We start from the raw sequence: 13,492 nt of genomic DNA, 5'->3' as shown, positions 1-13,492 counted from the left end.
CTCAGCAGAGATGGGAATTTGTGTACAAGAAGAGGGCTGCTAGGCAGGGCTGGGCAGCGATGGATTTATTCAGCTGGGACTCCTTTCCCACCCGTGCTTTCCTTGCAGCCCAGCTGCCTGTGGGGAGGGGGGGATGCCCCGGAGCTGGGAATTTTGGATCAGCAATGATCCCAACTCCTTTGGTGCAGAACTGGTCCAGGTGTCCTGCACCCTCTTCGGGAACCAGACAGTGGGAAAGCCAGCCCTCCACTGTCCAGAGCTGCCTACTTGACCAGGAGTCCTGGGAACGTGGCCATGAAATTCCTGGGTCTCCAGCAGCCTGGTTGTGCCCTGAACGTGTGCTTGCAGGATTTGAAGAGGCTCATCTGCAGAAGCAGAGGATGAGGATGAATCCAGGCACAGCCCTGGGTGCAGTCAGTGGCCAGGCCCTGGCTGTCCCCATGTCCCAGCGAGGTCCCTGAGCTCCGGGCATTGTCCCTGCCCCTGGGATTGTGCTTCAGAGCCTCCTGTCCCCCTTGGCTGGCAGGTCCCGGGGCAGTCCTGTGGTGGGTGGCCAAGGATCCAGGCCAGAGCGCATGATGGGAATGATGAGATCGTCCATGTTTGGCATCACCAAAATTTTCTGAAAAGAGGAATCCGGAATAACAAATCAGTGGGTTTGAACACCACGGGGACACTGCCTGGAGGTGGCTTGGCAGGAGCCACGCCTGGGTCAGAGGCTGTGAACTGGAGGTCCTGGGCTCCCACCCCCGCAGCAGCAGCCCCAGGGCGGTCCCAGCCCTGGATATCAGGGTGGGGATGAACAGGAACAGTTTATCTTTGCTCTGCCCACCTCCATGGCTTCAGGGGTGGCCACAGCAGGGCACTTTGAAGCCATCCAAATGGGTGGCTTTTGGGGGGCCCTAAATACCTGTGGGGACATTTCTGCTCTTTGAGCAGAGGTGAGAGGCTGAAAACAAACCCTTGGGAAGGTAAATCTCCCAAACATCCCCAAACCAGAGCAGATGGGTGGATTCAGCCCTTTTGGGGGATATCTGCCTGGGACTGCCTGACACCCCCAACCCTCCCTGCTTGGGGCAGGCCTGCAAATGGTGGGAGGAAATCACTTTTCCTCAGCCCTGGAGCTTGTTATTTGGGTTCTGTGTCTTCACTGTTCCAAGCTGGCCAGACCAGACCAGATGTCGGCTTTTTGCAGAAACAAGTGGCCCGAACTGAGGCTGACTCTCCCTGATGGCAGCAATGCCCAAGCCTCAGCAGGGTTTGTTAAGCCCTTGAACAGCCCAGGCACCTGAAATTCGTGCTTCAGCTTCTTCTCAATCCACTCAGTGACATGCAGGAATGTCACCTCCCGCTCGCCCAGCTTCGGGCGCACCTTCAGCTCCAGCTGCGGTGGCACTCGGAAGCTGTACCTGTGAGGGGAAAGGAAAGAGGCAGGAAGCATCACCTCTCAAAGATGTGGCTCAGCCCAGGTGGCCCCACTGCTGGGTTTTAGGGAGGAGGTCACAGCTGCTCAGGGTCCCCAGATCCTGTGTTGGCCTGGGTGAAGACTCAGAGAAATGAGCCTGAGGTCTGTGAGCCCCTTTGAGGAACAGCCCTGGGTTGTTGGTGCTCAAGATGAACCCAAAGCCCTGGAGTTGGCTCCTCGCAGGGAGCAAGGGGAGCTGGAAGGAGGATGTGCCTGTGGGGGAAAGGAGAGCTGGTACCAGACACGGTTGGTCGGTGGTGGGGGGATGTTCACGGCCAGGGTTCCTGCCAGCTCCTGCACCTCCACCGTCAGCAGCAGAGGCGTGTTGGAAACCTCCTCCATCTTCTTCTTGATGAACTCATTCTCTGTGGCCTTCTGGAAGTACTTGGACTTGGCAATCTTATCCACGAAGCGCAGGATCTTCCGGCTTGTGCTGTTGCCGCTGACGTGGCTAAAGCAAGAGGGGCCCCAGCTCAGCCCTGCTGGGTTTTGGGGTTCCCCAGCCCTCTGCCACAGCACCCCACAGGGACAGAGTCCCCTCTGAAAGCTGCCACGATGTGCTGTGTGTGCCCTGCTGGGGACACTGTCCCCCAGCTCCTGTGCTGATATGGCACCGTGCATCCCCCAGCCCCTCCCAGTGCCCCCCATGGCACAAACCCCCAGCACCCCCTTACCCCTCGGTGCCAGGCGGGGGAAGCCGCTCCCCCGGGGCTCCCACGGGCTCTGCAGTGGTGACATCTTCCTCGTCAGAGGAGCCGGCGCTGGACGACTCCGCATCGCTGTCTGCCAGCAGGATCAGCCGCGGCCTGGCCCTGCAAACCCCAGGAGATCACGGGGTGCTCTGGGGACAGCAGCCTCGCCTCACTGGGGCAGGAGGAGCAGGATGAGCCCATCCATGGACAGATTCCTTACCCCTCTCTGCCTGCCTCTGCAGGGCCACTCTCCTCTGCAGAGCTCTCCTTCCCCAGCTTGCTGAGGTTCATCTTTGTCTCCAGCGTCATCTGCAACGAGCCGCTATAGGTGACCTCCATGTCCACCCAGAGTCCTGCCAGGGAGAGGGACAGGGCGAGATCAGGTCAGCACCACAGGGGTCAGAGCTGTTTGCGTGCTGCCAAAACCTCCCAGCTTTGGGGACCGGGCTGGCAGCTCAGTAAAGCCATCCTGAAGCCAGCCTTAGGGTCCCTGTCCCTCTGTGGGGCTCTTACCTCGCTCATTGATGGTGGGGTTGGAGGCGCTGAGAACTGAGGGGATAGATGTGCCCATGTCCAGCTCTGTCAGCGTCAGCTCATTCATGAAATACGGGAGCTGATGGAGGGAAACCCCATGGGCGACGGTCACCACAGCCTGGCATGTGCCATGGAGCCTTGGGAACAAGGCTGCCCCGAGTGATCTGATGCTCCTGCCTCTCACCTTGATCTTGCTCAGCTTCTTCTGGATCTTGTTGGACACCTGCTCAGCCCAGTACTGCTCCCGCAGGAAGTCCCAGAAGATGCGCCCCACCAGCGCATTCATCCAGGCCATGCTCGCCGTGTCCTCGCTGAGCTGCGGAGGGACAGCAGCCACCAGCCCCTGCAGCGAGGTGGCCCCGTGAGCAGTGGAACCTGCTGTCCTGGTGCTCTCCTGCCCCAGGGCTTGGCTGCTCACACAAACCACAGACTGGAAGTGGCTCTGTGTGGGGTCCATCAGCCTCTGCTTAGCGCTCAAGTCCCGCTCCCAGTGCTGGATTTGTCCCACTCACCTTTGTGGGCGTGGGGCTGCCCAGAGCTCCATGAGAGGGGCTCCGGTCCGGGCTGGGTGCCCCCTGTGCTGGCATGAATCGGGCCATGTAGGTGCTGTAATCCAGGTAAATCTCCTCAACGCTTCCCGACAGATCCTTGGCTGAATCTGTGGATGGGATGTCCTCAGCACTGCCCCCACTGCTGCTGCCGCTGCTCTGCGGAACTGATCCCATGCCTGGGGACATGGAACCACAGAATCATTTAGCTTGGAAAATCCCTCCAATGTCATCAATCCAACCATTCCCCAGCACCTCTCCAAGTGCCACATCCACAGGGATTTAACTCTTTCCAGGGATGGGGACTCCACCCCTGCCCTGGGCAGCTGTGCCAGGCCTGGACCGCCCTTTCGGTGGAAGAATTTTGCCTAATATCCAATCTGTTGGGTCAGGATAGCATCAAGGGTGACATGATGCCTGTCCATGATGCCAGTGACACGCCACCCACTCTGTGCTGATGACGTGAACCCTCTTGGCTACACTTTGGGCTCCTCCATGTCCCTCTGTGCTCATTGCTGCCCACCAAGGGATTGTGTTCCGGGATCAGTCCTGGCACAGAGCAGAGGCCGTGGTGGCTGCTCCTCACCTGCTCTGGTGTCACCGTGACTGCTAGGTGTCCCATGGGAGGCTTGCACGAGGTGCTGGTACCACTCCTCCTTCTCTCGCCCTGTCCGCCCAAACAGGTACAGGCACCTCTCCCTGCAGTCCCCTGGGATGTCCTGCCCAGACACCGGCACCTTCCTTGTCCCCTCATCCCCCTGCAGCTCCGTGTCGTGCTCCTCGCTGCTCCTGCCCTCTCCCTCCGCCGTCTCGGGGAGGAGCACACAGATGGGATATTTCTTGTTCCACGTCCGCTTTCGGGCCAGGCTGGGGGGGCACAGGAAGATCTGCAGCACCGAGAGCGGGATGAGGCCGGGCCAGGCATGGGGGGTCCCCGTGGGAGGGTCCTGGGGACCTCCAGGCTCACCTTGGCGTCGGTCAGGTCGTAGCAGCGGTGGCTGACGAAGACTGCGTCCAGGATCTCCTCCTCGAAGGTGGCTCGGCGCGGGATGTTGCTCTTGGGGTAGGACAGCTTGAGGGTGGACCCGTCCAGCACGGCGAGCACCGAGTGTGTGAGCGACGGATGGAAAAGCTCGGGGTCGTACACGTGCAGCTGATTCATCCAGCCCTGGAAAAGGGGGAAGAGGGAGCCGGCTGCTTCCTGCTCACCACAGGCACCTCCAACTCCGCGACCCCCTCCAGCCCCTCGTCCCGGACCGCCCCTCTCCTACCTGGAGGTGGGGGGTTTCCCGCGGCTCCCCCGGGAGCAGCTTGGGGCGCAGGCGGCCCCACGGTCCCCGAGCGGCCGGCGGGGCCTTGGGCACGAGGAGGAGGACGGCGAGGAAGCCCAGCAGCAGCCCGCAGAGCAGCCCCACGCCGAGCCCGGCGGCGTAGGGCGGCAGCGGCAGCACCAGGTACCCGTACGCGAGGAGGGCAATGGAGGCGAGCGCTCTGCCCGGCACGGTGGCCCCGGACCGCGCCGGCGGCGGCTCCTCGGGGGTTGGGAGCGGGGGTTCGGCGTCTCTCTGTGCCACCTCCACCACCTGGATCACGTCCCCGTAGGAGCAGATCTCGTAGCGGCAGTTCAGGGTGGGCTCCCAGGGCGTCCAGTCCCGCACTCGGCGGCCTCCGGGCCCGCGGCTGCCCCCGGGGCTGCCCCCCGGCTCCTTGGCCCGGCTCGTGGGGCTGCTGTCCTCGGCCATGAGGCGGCTGAGGCGGCTGAGGGGCTCCTGCACGGCCTCCGACAGCCGCCGCCTCGTGTCCTCCAGCCTGGCGTCGCGCAGCCGGAGCAGGCCGGCTCGGCTCTCCGACGGGGACACGCTGGGCGACGATGGAGCCGTGCGCGACTTGGCCGGGCTCAGCCGGGGCTGGGGGGCCCGGGGGAGGTCGGCCAGGAGCATCCCCCCGGGCTGGGGCGAGGGGGGACGCTTTGCGTCCCCGTCCGCCGTGTGAAGGGGCCCGCAGCCATCCCGGCCGCCGGTGTCCTCCCTGGTGCCGCTGGGATGGGGCGTTGGTCCCTCGGTGTCCCCACGGCGAGGTGAGCCCGGGAATGGTGCCAGGGCTGGAGAGGCGTCTGCTGCCACCGCAGCCTGGTCTGCCATCGCTCGCATCGCCGACGGCACTGCCGAGGGACAGGGAAGCAGTTGTCAGAGCTGGAAGAGCTCCGGGTCACCTCAGGGCACGGAACATCCCTGCCCTAGTCCTGCCAACCCCATCGGCATCGCCCGGGGGCATCTCCCGGAACCCATCGCTCTGGGCTGGGCGCCTTCCAGCCTGTTTGGGGATGCGCTTGGGGCATAGAGCTTGTGGCTCTCCTTGTGCTTCCCGACAGGGAGGGGATGCAGAAGGCCCCGTGGTGAGATGAGCTCAATGGCTGCGTGTGGGAAACCGCTTGTCTAACGAGGATAAACCTCAGCCAGGCAATTAGCAACGGGGCTGCCGAGAGCCCGGGGCTGCCGAGAGCCCGGGGCTGCCAGCCAGGGCTGCAGCCAAAGCAGGGGAATTTTCCACACCAGGACATTCCACTGGTCCCAGTGCTGAGTGCTGGGGCTGCGAGGAGGGATGCCAGGCCAGCGGGCAGGACTCCCTGACTCCTCTAAATGTTCACGGTTTGGCCCCTGATTCGAGCACTGCATGAATCCAAAATGGAGCCAGCCCAAGCTGCAGCCCCAGTGCAGCGTGGGGATGCTCCATAAGCACAGCCAGCAATCTCTGGCTTTACTAAGGGGGCACACAAGTTTTTCTAACACAAGATTTCCATTGTCTTGAGGGGGTCTGTGGCCTCAACAAAGTGCAGTCCTGTCCCCACCAGCTGCCGCTATCCCTCATGGCAGCACTCCTGCCAAAGCCATGGGCTGACCCGCTCTGAGCCGTGCCCCCTCCATGATTTTGAGAGGGAGAAGGGATCTGCAGGAAGGGCTCTGCAGGGCCACCGCGGTGCTGAGTCAGCTCCCAGCAGGCCCATGGAGTGCTCAGCCCCCCCTGCCCTCTTCCCCTCACAGCATCCCTGCAGCAGGAGCAGGAATGCATCCCAGGGACCCTGGGGCTGCCTCACGCTCGCACCGAACCGCCCTGGATCTTCAAAGCTCCTCAGTGCCAGGAATTAATTACAGGCTGTGCTGCAGCTGCCTCCAGCCCCCTTTATATAATCTCAGCTCTTGCTTTGCTTCTCCTTTACAGGAGCCACTTGTTAACCCCAAGTCATCCACGGGTGATTATCCTGGTGGTCCCAGCTCCCTGCAGAGAGCCTGGCTGTTGCTGTCCAGCCCATGGGCAGGGCTGTGGCACTGCTGGCACCACCAGCACCTGGCAAGGCACCAAAACAGCCAAACAAGGAGTGAGCAGAGGGAAATGAGCAGTGGAGCTGGGCCTGAGAGGAGACCTGCTCTAATGGAAAGTGTTCCTATCCACTGCAGGGGTGGTCTTTAAGGTCCCTTCCAACCCAAAGCATTCCATGATTCTGTGATTCCAAGGGATCCCTCCCCTGATGCCGCAGGGCCCTGTCCACCTCCCACCCCAGCACTGCAGCCCGGGCACCCCCTGCCCCTCATCATGCAGGGTTCTCAGTGGCACCACATCACAGCCACTCCCAGTATCCCCAGTACTGGCTGTTCCTACCAGAACGTCCCTGGGCTGGTCCTTGCAGGGTCCTGCCCGGTCCCTGCTCCGTGTCCCTGCCAGGTCAGGGGGACAGTGTCTCCCCAGTGCTGGGCTTAGTGCTGCCGGTGTTCCACTCTGCCGTGCCCGGCTCTCCGTTCCCACCGCTCCCGTACTCGTGGGTTTTAAAAGCTAAAAAAAAATAAGGCAAAAAAAGAAGTCTGTTTCCTGAGAGACCATTAGCACGGTGGAAGACGGAGATAATAATAGCCTGGGCTTGTATGGGAGTTCTCCTCTGGCAGGGATGGTGAGTACAGCGGGGGCTACGCTGCTGCTGCTGCAACAGCCACCTCTGGGGAGGGGGTGCTGGAAGGTGGGGTGCAGCAGGATAGACCCAGCTGTGTGCCCTGGCTGGACCACCAGCACCCCGAGAGGGAGGTGCAGCCCCGGGGGAGGCTTTGCTGCTGGCTCAGGTGTCACAGAGCAAATGCTGAGCGTGGAGGTGGCCCAGCACTACCCCACCTCCCAGCCCAGAGCTCGTCCCCAGCCCGTGGCCCTGCAGGATCGTGGGGATCTTTTTGCTCTTTACAGGATAAATTGGATATGAAGGTCCTTGCAAGTGTTTTCATGGGGGCAGCTGGGTGTGCTCAGCTGGGTCACAGGGTGATAGGATGATGGTGGCTTTGGAGGTGCCAGCAAACAGCTCTCAGGGGGTGATCCCTCCTGTTTGGGACATCCCTGGAAGGGTTTGGGGCTCAGTGGGATGTCTCTTGAGGAGCAGTGCTTGGGACACCCAGCCCAGGATGGTCACATCTCTGCAGGGCAGGGGCACAAGACCCCTAATGACAGTGTCCCCCCTCACAGTGTGTGGACACACCAAAGCTGTAACCAAGTGAGAATCTCCACTGGATTCCAGCTCCAAAATTCCACTCCTTGCTCCCAGCTTTGGTTCAAATTCAAGTCTTGGACGTGACCTGACAGAGACAAGCTGCGACCCAGCTTGGGCTGGTGTCTTGGGGCATCTCTCCCTAAAACATTCCCTTCACACGGCCAAGGGAGTGGGAGGTGGCATGGCACAGAGTGGCATGGTGGGAGCTCCCGGGGGGGGGCACTGCCCGCCTGGTGTTTGCTTTGGTTGTAGAATCAGTGAGTTAATTGAAATATCAACTTCATTAACTTCCCTCAGTCCTCTGTGGTTAATTAGGGTGGCAGTGGTGCTGCTGGCAGGGATGTGGCACCACAGCAGCGCTTTCCTCACCCAGCCAAAGGAGTTGGAAATCCCTCTCTAATTATCTGCACAAAACACTGTGACAGAACCTGGCTGTGACACTGTCCCTGGAGCGCTCTGCATTATCCCAAGATCAGGGAGCACCGAGGTGGCTTTGAGGGAATTCTGCAAGCTCAGAATGTAACTTTGGCCGATGGGCTGGGCAGTGTGGGATCCCAGCTCCATCCTCTGCTCCCAGTTGCATATCACATCGCTCCTTCTCAGGGGTTTTACTGGTGGATACAGGAGTGGGTTTCATGCTGCTGGGGGAGCAAGGAGCCAGGTGGGCTTTGGAGTGCCTCCAGCAGGGTGCCAAGAGCCAGCCAGCCCCAGGACCCACTCCCAAAGCCTCTACACCACCCTGTGCATCCCAGGGCTTGAACCTCTTCCTGCCTCTCTATGGACTCTGCTTCGCTCCCATGTCTCAGCCATTCCCCATATCTGCTTGTCTTCCTGAGACTTTGACATCCCTCGTGGCATGGCCCCTGCAGCTCACAGGAGCTCTCACCCATGGGAAAGGATCCAGCCAGTTCTAGCATCCATCCCATTCACCAGCACAGCCTCACTGTCGGAATTCCAGGGAACAGCAGTTATCCCATGGATGATGCTGCCAAGACCTGCTGGCTGCTGCGGCTCCTTCCACCGCCTGGAAATCCACACCTCTAAGGTGTGCGGGGCCCTGGAGTCTATTTGGAGCTTTCACTGACATCCCGCTCCTCTGATCTCGGTGGATCTTACGGGAAGCGCTTTCAAAGCAGCGCATCCCCCTCCCTCCCGTGCGGTGACGCGGCGCGTTCCCGGCTCCCCGCGCCCTGCGGTGCGGAGCCTCTTCCTCCCCCTGCCCGGGCGCCTGCCACGAGCCATCAATCCCCGGGGCTGCAGCGGGAGCTCAGCCCGCCCGGGATGAAGCCTGACCTAATTCAAAGGGGCAGCATGCAGAGGGCAGCGGCACCGCCGGCGCCGGCCCCACGCCGGGGTCCCGCAGCCCCGGGGGGAGCTCCCGGCCGCCGGACACGTCCCTTGGCGTTAGGGAATGGGGATCCATCCAAGCGCGTCGCTGCGGCCGCAGGGCCAGGGCGGCAGAGCCAGACCCCGGTTTTTGTCCAAAGGGCACTAAAATTTTTTCCTCTCGCACCAAGGAAGGTGCCATTTCCACGAGAGCCAAAGCCCGGGGAGTCATCCGAGAGGTTTTGGATAAACTACAAAAGAAGGGATTTGTGGTGCTAGTTTTTGGAAGGAGAAGGAACCTGCAGCAGCTCAGCCCCTTTGGAAACCTGCCCAGGTTCACCTTCAAAGCCCTCACCTTGCCACATGCCGGGCTGTCACCTCCTCCTCTCCGGGACCCCCCGCGCCCACGACGGGCCCCGATCGGACCCCGCATCCCTCCGTGGGAGGGTCCCAACGGGTGACCCCGGCTCTGCGCTCCCGGGGCAGGGTGGTCCCGCTGTGCCCGCTTCTGCACCCATCCGCAGAGCCCTGGGGGTGCTTGAGGGACCCCGTGTCCCAACCGCCACCAACCCTGCTGGGGAAATCGGGGCTGCCCGGCCCCGCCGCCCGCCCCGGGGCCCCGCAGCGCCGGTACCTGCGGCAGGCGGAGGGGCCCGGGGAGCCGGGAAGGGCCGGTCGGTCCCGGTGGTGGAGAAGGAAGAGCAAAGCCGGGGAGTCGGAGTGGCCCCAGAGCCGGGGGAGGATAATGTGGCGGTCAGTCCCGGTGCCGGGGAGGACCGGACCTTGTGCCGGGGAAGAAGAGCCGGTGCCAGCGCCAGTGACGGTGTCGGCGCTGGCGGAGGCCGGTCGGTCCTGGTGCCAGGATCCAAGTACTGATGTCGGTGCCGGGATAGCAGGCCCGGAGCCGGTGCCGGTTCCGGTGGCAGTACCGGCGGTGAAGAGCCGGTGCCGGAGGCTCCGTCGCGGTCCCGCTGCCGGCTGCAGATGCCCAGAGCCCGGCTGGCGCCCGCCCCGCTCCCGCCGGCGGTGCCGGAGCATCCGCAGCCCCGAGCCGGCTCCGCGCTCCGCCCCGCGCCCCCCGCGCCGCCCCGCGCCCCCCCGCATCCCCCTCGCCGGGGCTGCCCCTCGCTCCGCCACCGCCCCGGGGAGGCCGCGCGGGGGCTGCGGGCCCGGGCCGGGGTCCCCGCGGGGATGGAGGGGTCGGAGCGGGGCCCCCCCCGGTACCGGGACCCCCCTGGTACGGCCGGGCCCGCAGCGCCCTCTGCGGGCGGCGGGGCGGGGCTGCAGGGGCGGGGCCGGAGGAGAGGCCAAGGGCGGGACACGGGGGGGGCCGGCGAGGGGCGGGACACGGGGCTGGCCCGGTGTATGGGCGTGGCGGGGGCGCGGCCGGGCCAGCGGAACGGGCCGGGGCCGCGGGCGCAGCCATGTCCTTCTGCTGTTTCGTGGGGGGAGAGGTGTTCAAGGACCACTTCCAGCCGGGTGAGGGGCTCCCCACGGGGGTGCGGCCGGGGGGGATCCCCAGCGGGGCGGGCAGGGGGTGTCACCCGGCAAAGCGGAACCCTCCGGGTGAGCGTTTGAGGGGGGATTAGGGGGAGCATCCTCCACCCGTGGATCCGGCTGGGGGTCCCCTCTCTGCCGTCCTTGTTGGGCTCCTCCCAGTGGGGTGGGGGAATCCTTCCCGATTGTGGCGGGGGGGGGGTCCTGATAGGGGCTCGGGGGTTCGGTCCCTATAGGAGCCCTTTGGGGGGGATCTTGCCCTGTGGCAACCCCTATGGGGAATGGGGGTCCTGCCCCTCCACCCCCGTGCCTGGCCCTGGGGGTTCCGTGGGGGTCCGGCAGCCACAGCCCGGCAAAGTCCCACGTGAGTGTCCCGTGTCACCGCGCTGACGTGACCCCCCCGCTGTCCGCTGCACTGACCGCTCTCGTGCCGCCCTCCCCAGGCATCTACGTGTGTGCCAAGTGTGGCCATGAGCTGTTCTCCAGCCGGGCCAAGTACGAGCACTCGTCCCCGTGGCCAGCGTTCACCGAGACCCTGCACGGGGACAGCGTGGCCAAGCGCGAGGAGCGCCCGGGGGCTTTAAAGGTGCCGATCCCCGAACCCTTGGGATGTAACAAAAAAAACACCCCCGGGCTTGTTTTCCATGAGCCCGTGAGAAAGCCGGATTGCTGCCAACCCCTCCCCTTGCTCTTTCAGGTGACGTGTGGCAAGTGTGGCAACGGGCTGGGCCACGAATTCCTCAACGATGGGCCCAAGAAGGGCCAGTCCCGCTTCTGAATATTCAGCAGCTCGCTGAAGTTCGTCCCGAAAGGTACCAGCTGTGGCTTGGCAGCTGTCCCAGCCCAGGGAGTTATTTTGGGGGCACGCTGTGTGTGCTGCAGTGCTTTCGGCAGCGTGGCTCTGGCAGTGCTGATAACACCAGAGAGCTGCTCATGGACTAAATCAGGCTCAGCCTGCTCAGCTCAAGGCTCCCCGACCTCCCACTGGAGCTCCTGGGTGTGACCACGGGTCTCCGTGGGTTTGAGGGGTGGCTGAGCTTTGGGGGGGTTCTCTGGGGGTGCAAAGAGAGGGCAGAGAGCCCCTGTGGTGGCACTGAGGGGCTGGGGGGGTTTGCTGGTCACTCCTTGGGGAAGTTGCCCAAGAAAAGGCTGTCGAGGAAAGGCCGCAGGAGGCCAAATTCCAGGCGGCACCACAGCCATGAGCTGCTGTCCTGCTTGTCAGGTGATGATGTGTAGCAAAACTCCCAAATAAAAGGGTTCTGGAGGAAGGAACATGAGCCCCAATTGTTCCTTTTTTAGGTAAAGCTGAAAATGACCTGAAGGAGAAATAAGCGAGCTGCTGCACCTGGCACTGCCCTGCGCTGATCCTGCCTTCACTCCTTGGGGTGCACTGTCCTGCCAAGGGCACCCACAGCAGCAAGAACTCCAAGGAAGCTCCTGGTTTCCCTGTTCTGGTTTGCCCCTGATGTCACGGTTTCCGCTTGATTTCCCTGCTAAGGTTTTATCCCCTGACTTCCCTGTCATGGTTCCCCATTTTCCCTGTTTCAGTTCCTCCCGATTTCTCTGTCATAGTTCTCTCCTGATTTCCCCATCACGGTTTTCCCCTGATTTCCCCATCACGGTTTTATCCCCTGGTTTTCCTAATCTGGTTCCCCTCTGGTTTCGCTGTCATGGGTCTCTCCTGGTTTCCCTGGTCCAGTTCCTCCTTGGGGCTCCATCCAAGGAGCTCCTGTGCCTGTGCTCCTGCCTCTGCTGAGCTCTGGGGAGGGTTTGCTGCTGACTTCAGCCGAGCCAGGACAGTCTCCAGATCCCAGCCAGGCACTGATGCAATCCAGGGTCGCTCCGCTGGCACTTCCAGGGAGTAGCGCGGGATTAGCTGAGGTCAGAGTGTGGGTTAATCCCTGGAGCTATTCTGGGCTGGGATCATGGTATGAACTGCCCTATATAAACCCTTCCAGGGTGCTGGGGCAAGGATGTTTTATGGTCCCACTGGGCAGCATCCAGGTGTTTTCCCCCTCTGCCCACCTCGCACACAGCACAGACGGTTCCACATCCGCATCCTCGACTCTGCCCTGGCCTTACACCTGATTTAGCACTGTGTAATAAATTTCAGTGGCACTCAGGCTCCTCCTGGCTGTGCCCTGGTGGGAGGGAGGCCAGAATTGGGCCCACGGGCTGCGCTTGGCACCGCTCAGGCTCCGGGAATCGTGTCTGCGCTGCCTCAATGCTCCCAAGGGCTGTCACACTGATTCTCCTTAATTCAGCTCCTGATTCGTGGCCTTCCCTCCCTGTCCCAGAAGCCAAATCCTCCTCTGGAATTGGTACACAAGATCTTTAAAGATGGGGAAGGCTGTTGCTGACCTGTGGGGTTTAGAGGGGCCGCGCTGCCAGTGCTGTTCCGGTGCAGCTGCACTCGGGGACACACTGGGGGCTTTTCTCTCCGTGTGTTTTGCCTCAGTCCCATGGATCCGAGGGCACAGGGGAAGTTTGCCACACCACCTCCTGGAGCTCAACTGCTGGTCTTGTACCTCTTTCCATACTGAAAATAAAGCACTGATTCACTGTGTTGGAGTGTTAAACACGCTGGGAATGGCATCCCAGTGCCGGGGGTTCCTTCTCTGCTCTGTGGCTGCAGGGATGGGGAGCCTGGGAGGGGTGGGATGTGTGTGGTTTTACCTGGAATCTTTCCCATTACCTCAGGTTTTGCCATGGGAAAGGGGGATGCTGATGCATTGGAGGCCGCTGGGCATTCCCAGGGCCAAAGCTCCACTGGGAACATTTCCTTTTCACTCCACTTCGCACTTTTTCCCAAGTGAAGCTGATTTTAGCTTGTTCCAAGTGTGTTCTTGGTACTTCCTGGGCTGTCAGGATTTTCTGGGCACAGGGAGCTGAGTTTCTCACCTGA

At 62.3% G+C, this 13,492-nt stretch overlaps 2 protein-coding genes across 3 annotated transcripts; one reads left to right on the top strand and one right to left on the bottom strand.

Annotated features, from left to right (window-relative positions):
- Positions 1 to 50: 50 nt before the first annotated feature.
- On the bottom strand, positions 51 to 10,151 carry LOC116451892 (testis-expressed protein 2-like). 2 transcript variants are annotated; one of them, XM_032125833.1, is made up of 13 exons: positions 9,725 to 10,151; positions 6,897 to 7,067; positions 4,511 to 5,400; positions 4,207 to 4,407; positions 3,826 to 4,126; positions 3,204 to 3,418; positions 2,876 to 3,034; positions 2,671 to 2,770; positions 2,378 to 2,510; positions 2,140 to 2,277; positions 1,704 to 1,916; positions 1,289 to 1,409; positions 51 to 622 (listed from the first exon to the last, which is right to left on the bottom strand). In XM_032125833.1, exons 3-13 carry the CDS (start codon positions 5,387 to 5,389, stop codon positions 497 to 499), a joined length of 2,586 nt encoding a protein of 861 aa, XP_031981724.1. In that variant the 5' UTR covers positions 5,390 to 5,400; positions 6,897 to 7,067; positions 9,725 to 10,151; the 3' UTR covers positions 51 to 496. The 2 variants fall into 2 exon arrangements, with proteins under 2 accessions (XP_031981724.1, XP_031981725.1); XM_032125834.1 differs by lacking the exon at positions 51 to 622 and having other exon boundaries at positions 1,316 to 1,678; positions 1,766 to 1,916.
- A 312-nt stretch (positions 10,152 to 10,463) lies between these two features.
- On the top strand, positions 10,464 to 13,153 carry MSRB1 (methionine sulfoxide reductase B1). Its single transcript, XM_032126275.1, has 4 exons — positions 10,464 to 10,569; positions 11,031 to 11,173; positions 11,285 to 11,399; positions 11,887 to 13,153. Exons 1-4 carry the CDS (start codon positions 10,515 to 10,517, stop codon positions 11,916 to 11,918), a joined length of 345 nt encoding a protein of 114 aa, XP_031982166.1. The 5' UTR covers positions 10,464 to 10,514; the 3' UTR covers positions 11,919 to 13,153.
- The last annotated feature ends 339 nt before the right edge of the window (positions 13,154 to 13,492 follow it).

This window comes from Corvus moneduloides, chromosome 16 (genome assembly GCF_009650955.1).
Source record: "Corvus moneduloides isolate bCorMon1 chromosome 16, bCorMon1.pri, whole genome shotgun sequence".
Classification (NCBI taxonomy): Eukaryota; Metazoa; Chordata; class Aves; order Passeriformes; family Corvidae; genus Corvus; species Corvus moneduloides.
Note: the sequence above shows the minus strand (reverse complement) of the source record. Positions and strands in the feature narration are given on the sequence as shown.

What these genes read in the sequence shown, in the direction of transcription:
- LOC116451892 (XM_032125833.1), bottom strand. Translation starts at nt 5,389, where the DNA reads ATGCGAGCGATGGCAGACCAGGCTGCGGTGGCAGCAGACGCCTCTCCA. An exon ending in AGAAGCTGAGCAAGATCAAG is followed by an intron (nt 2,771 to 2,875) that starts GTGAGAGGCAGG and finishes TCCCTCCATCAG; the next exon opens with CTCCCGTATTTCATGAATGA. An exon ending in AGCTGAAGCACGAATTTCAG is followed by an intron (nt 623 to 1,288) that starts GTGCCTGGGCTG and finishes TCCTCTTTTCAG; the next exon opens with AAAATTTTGGTGATGCCAAA.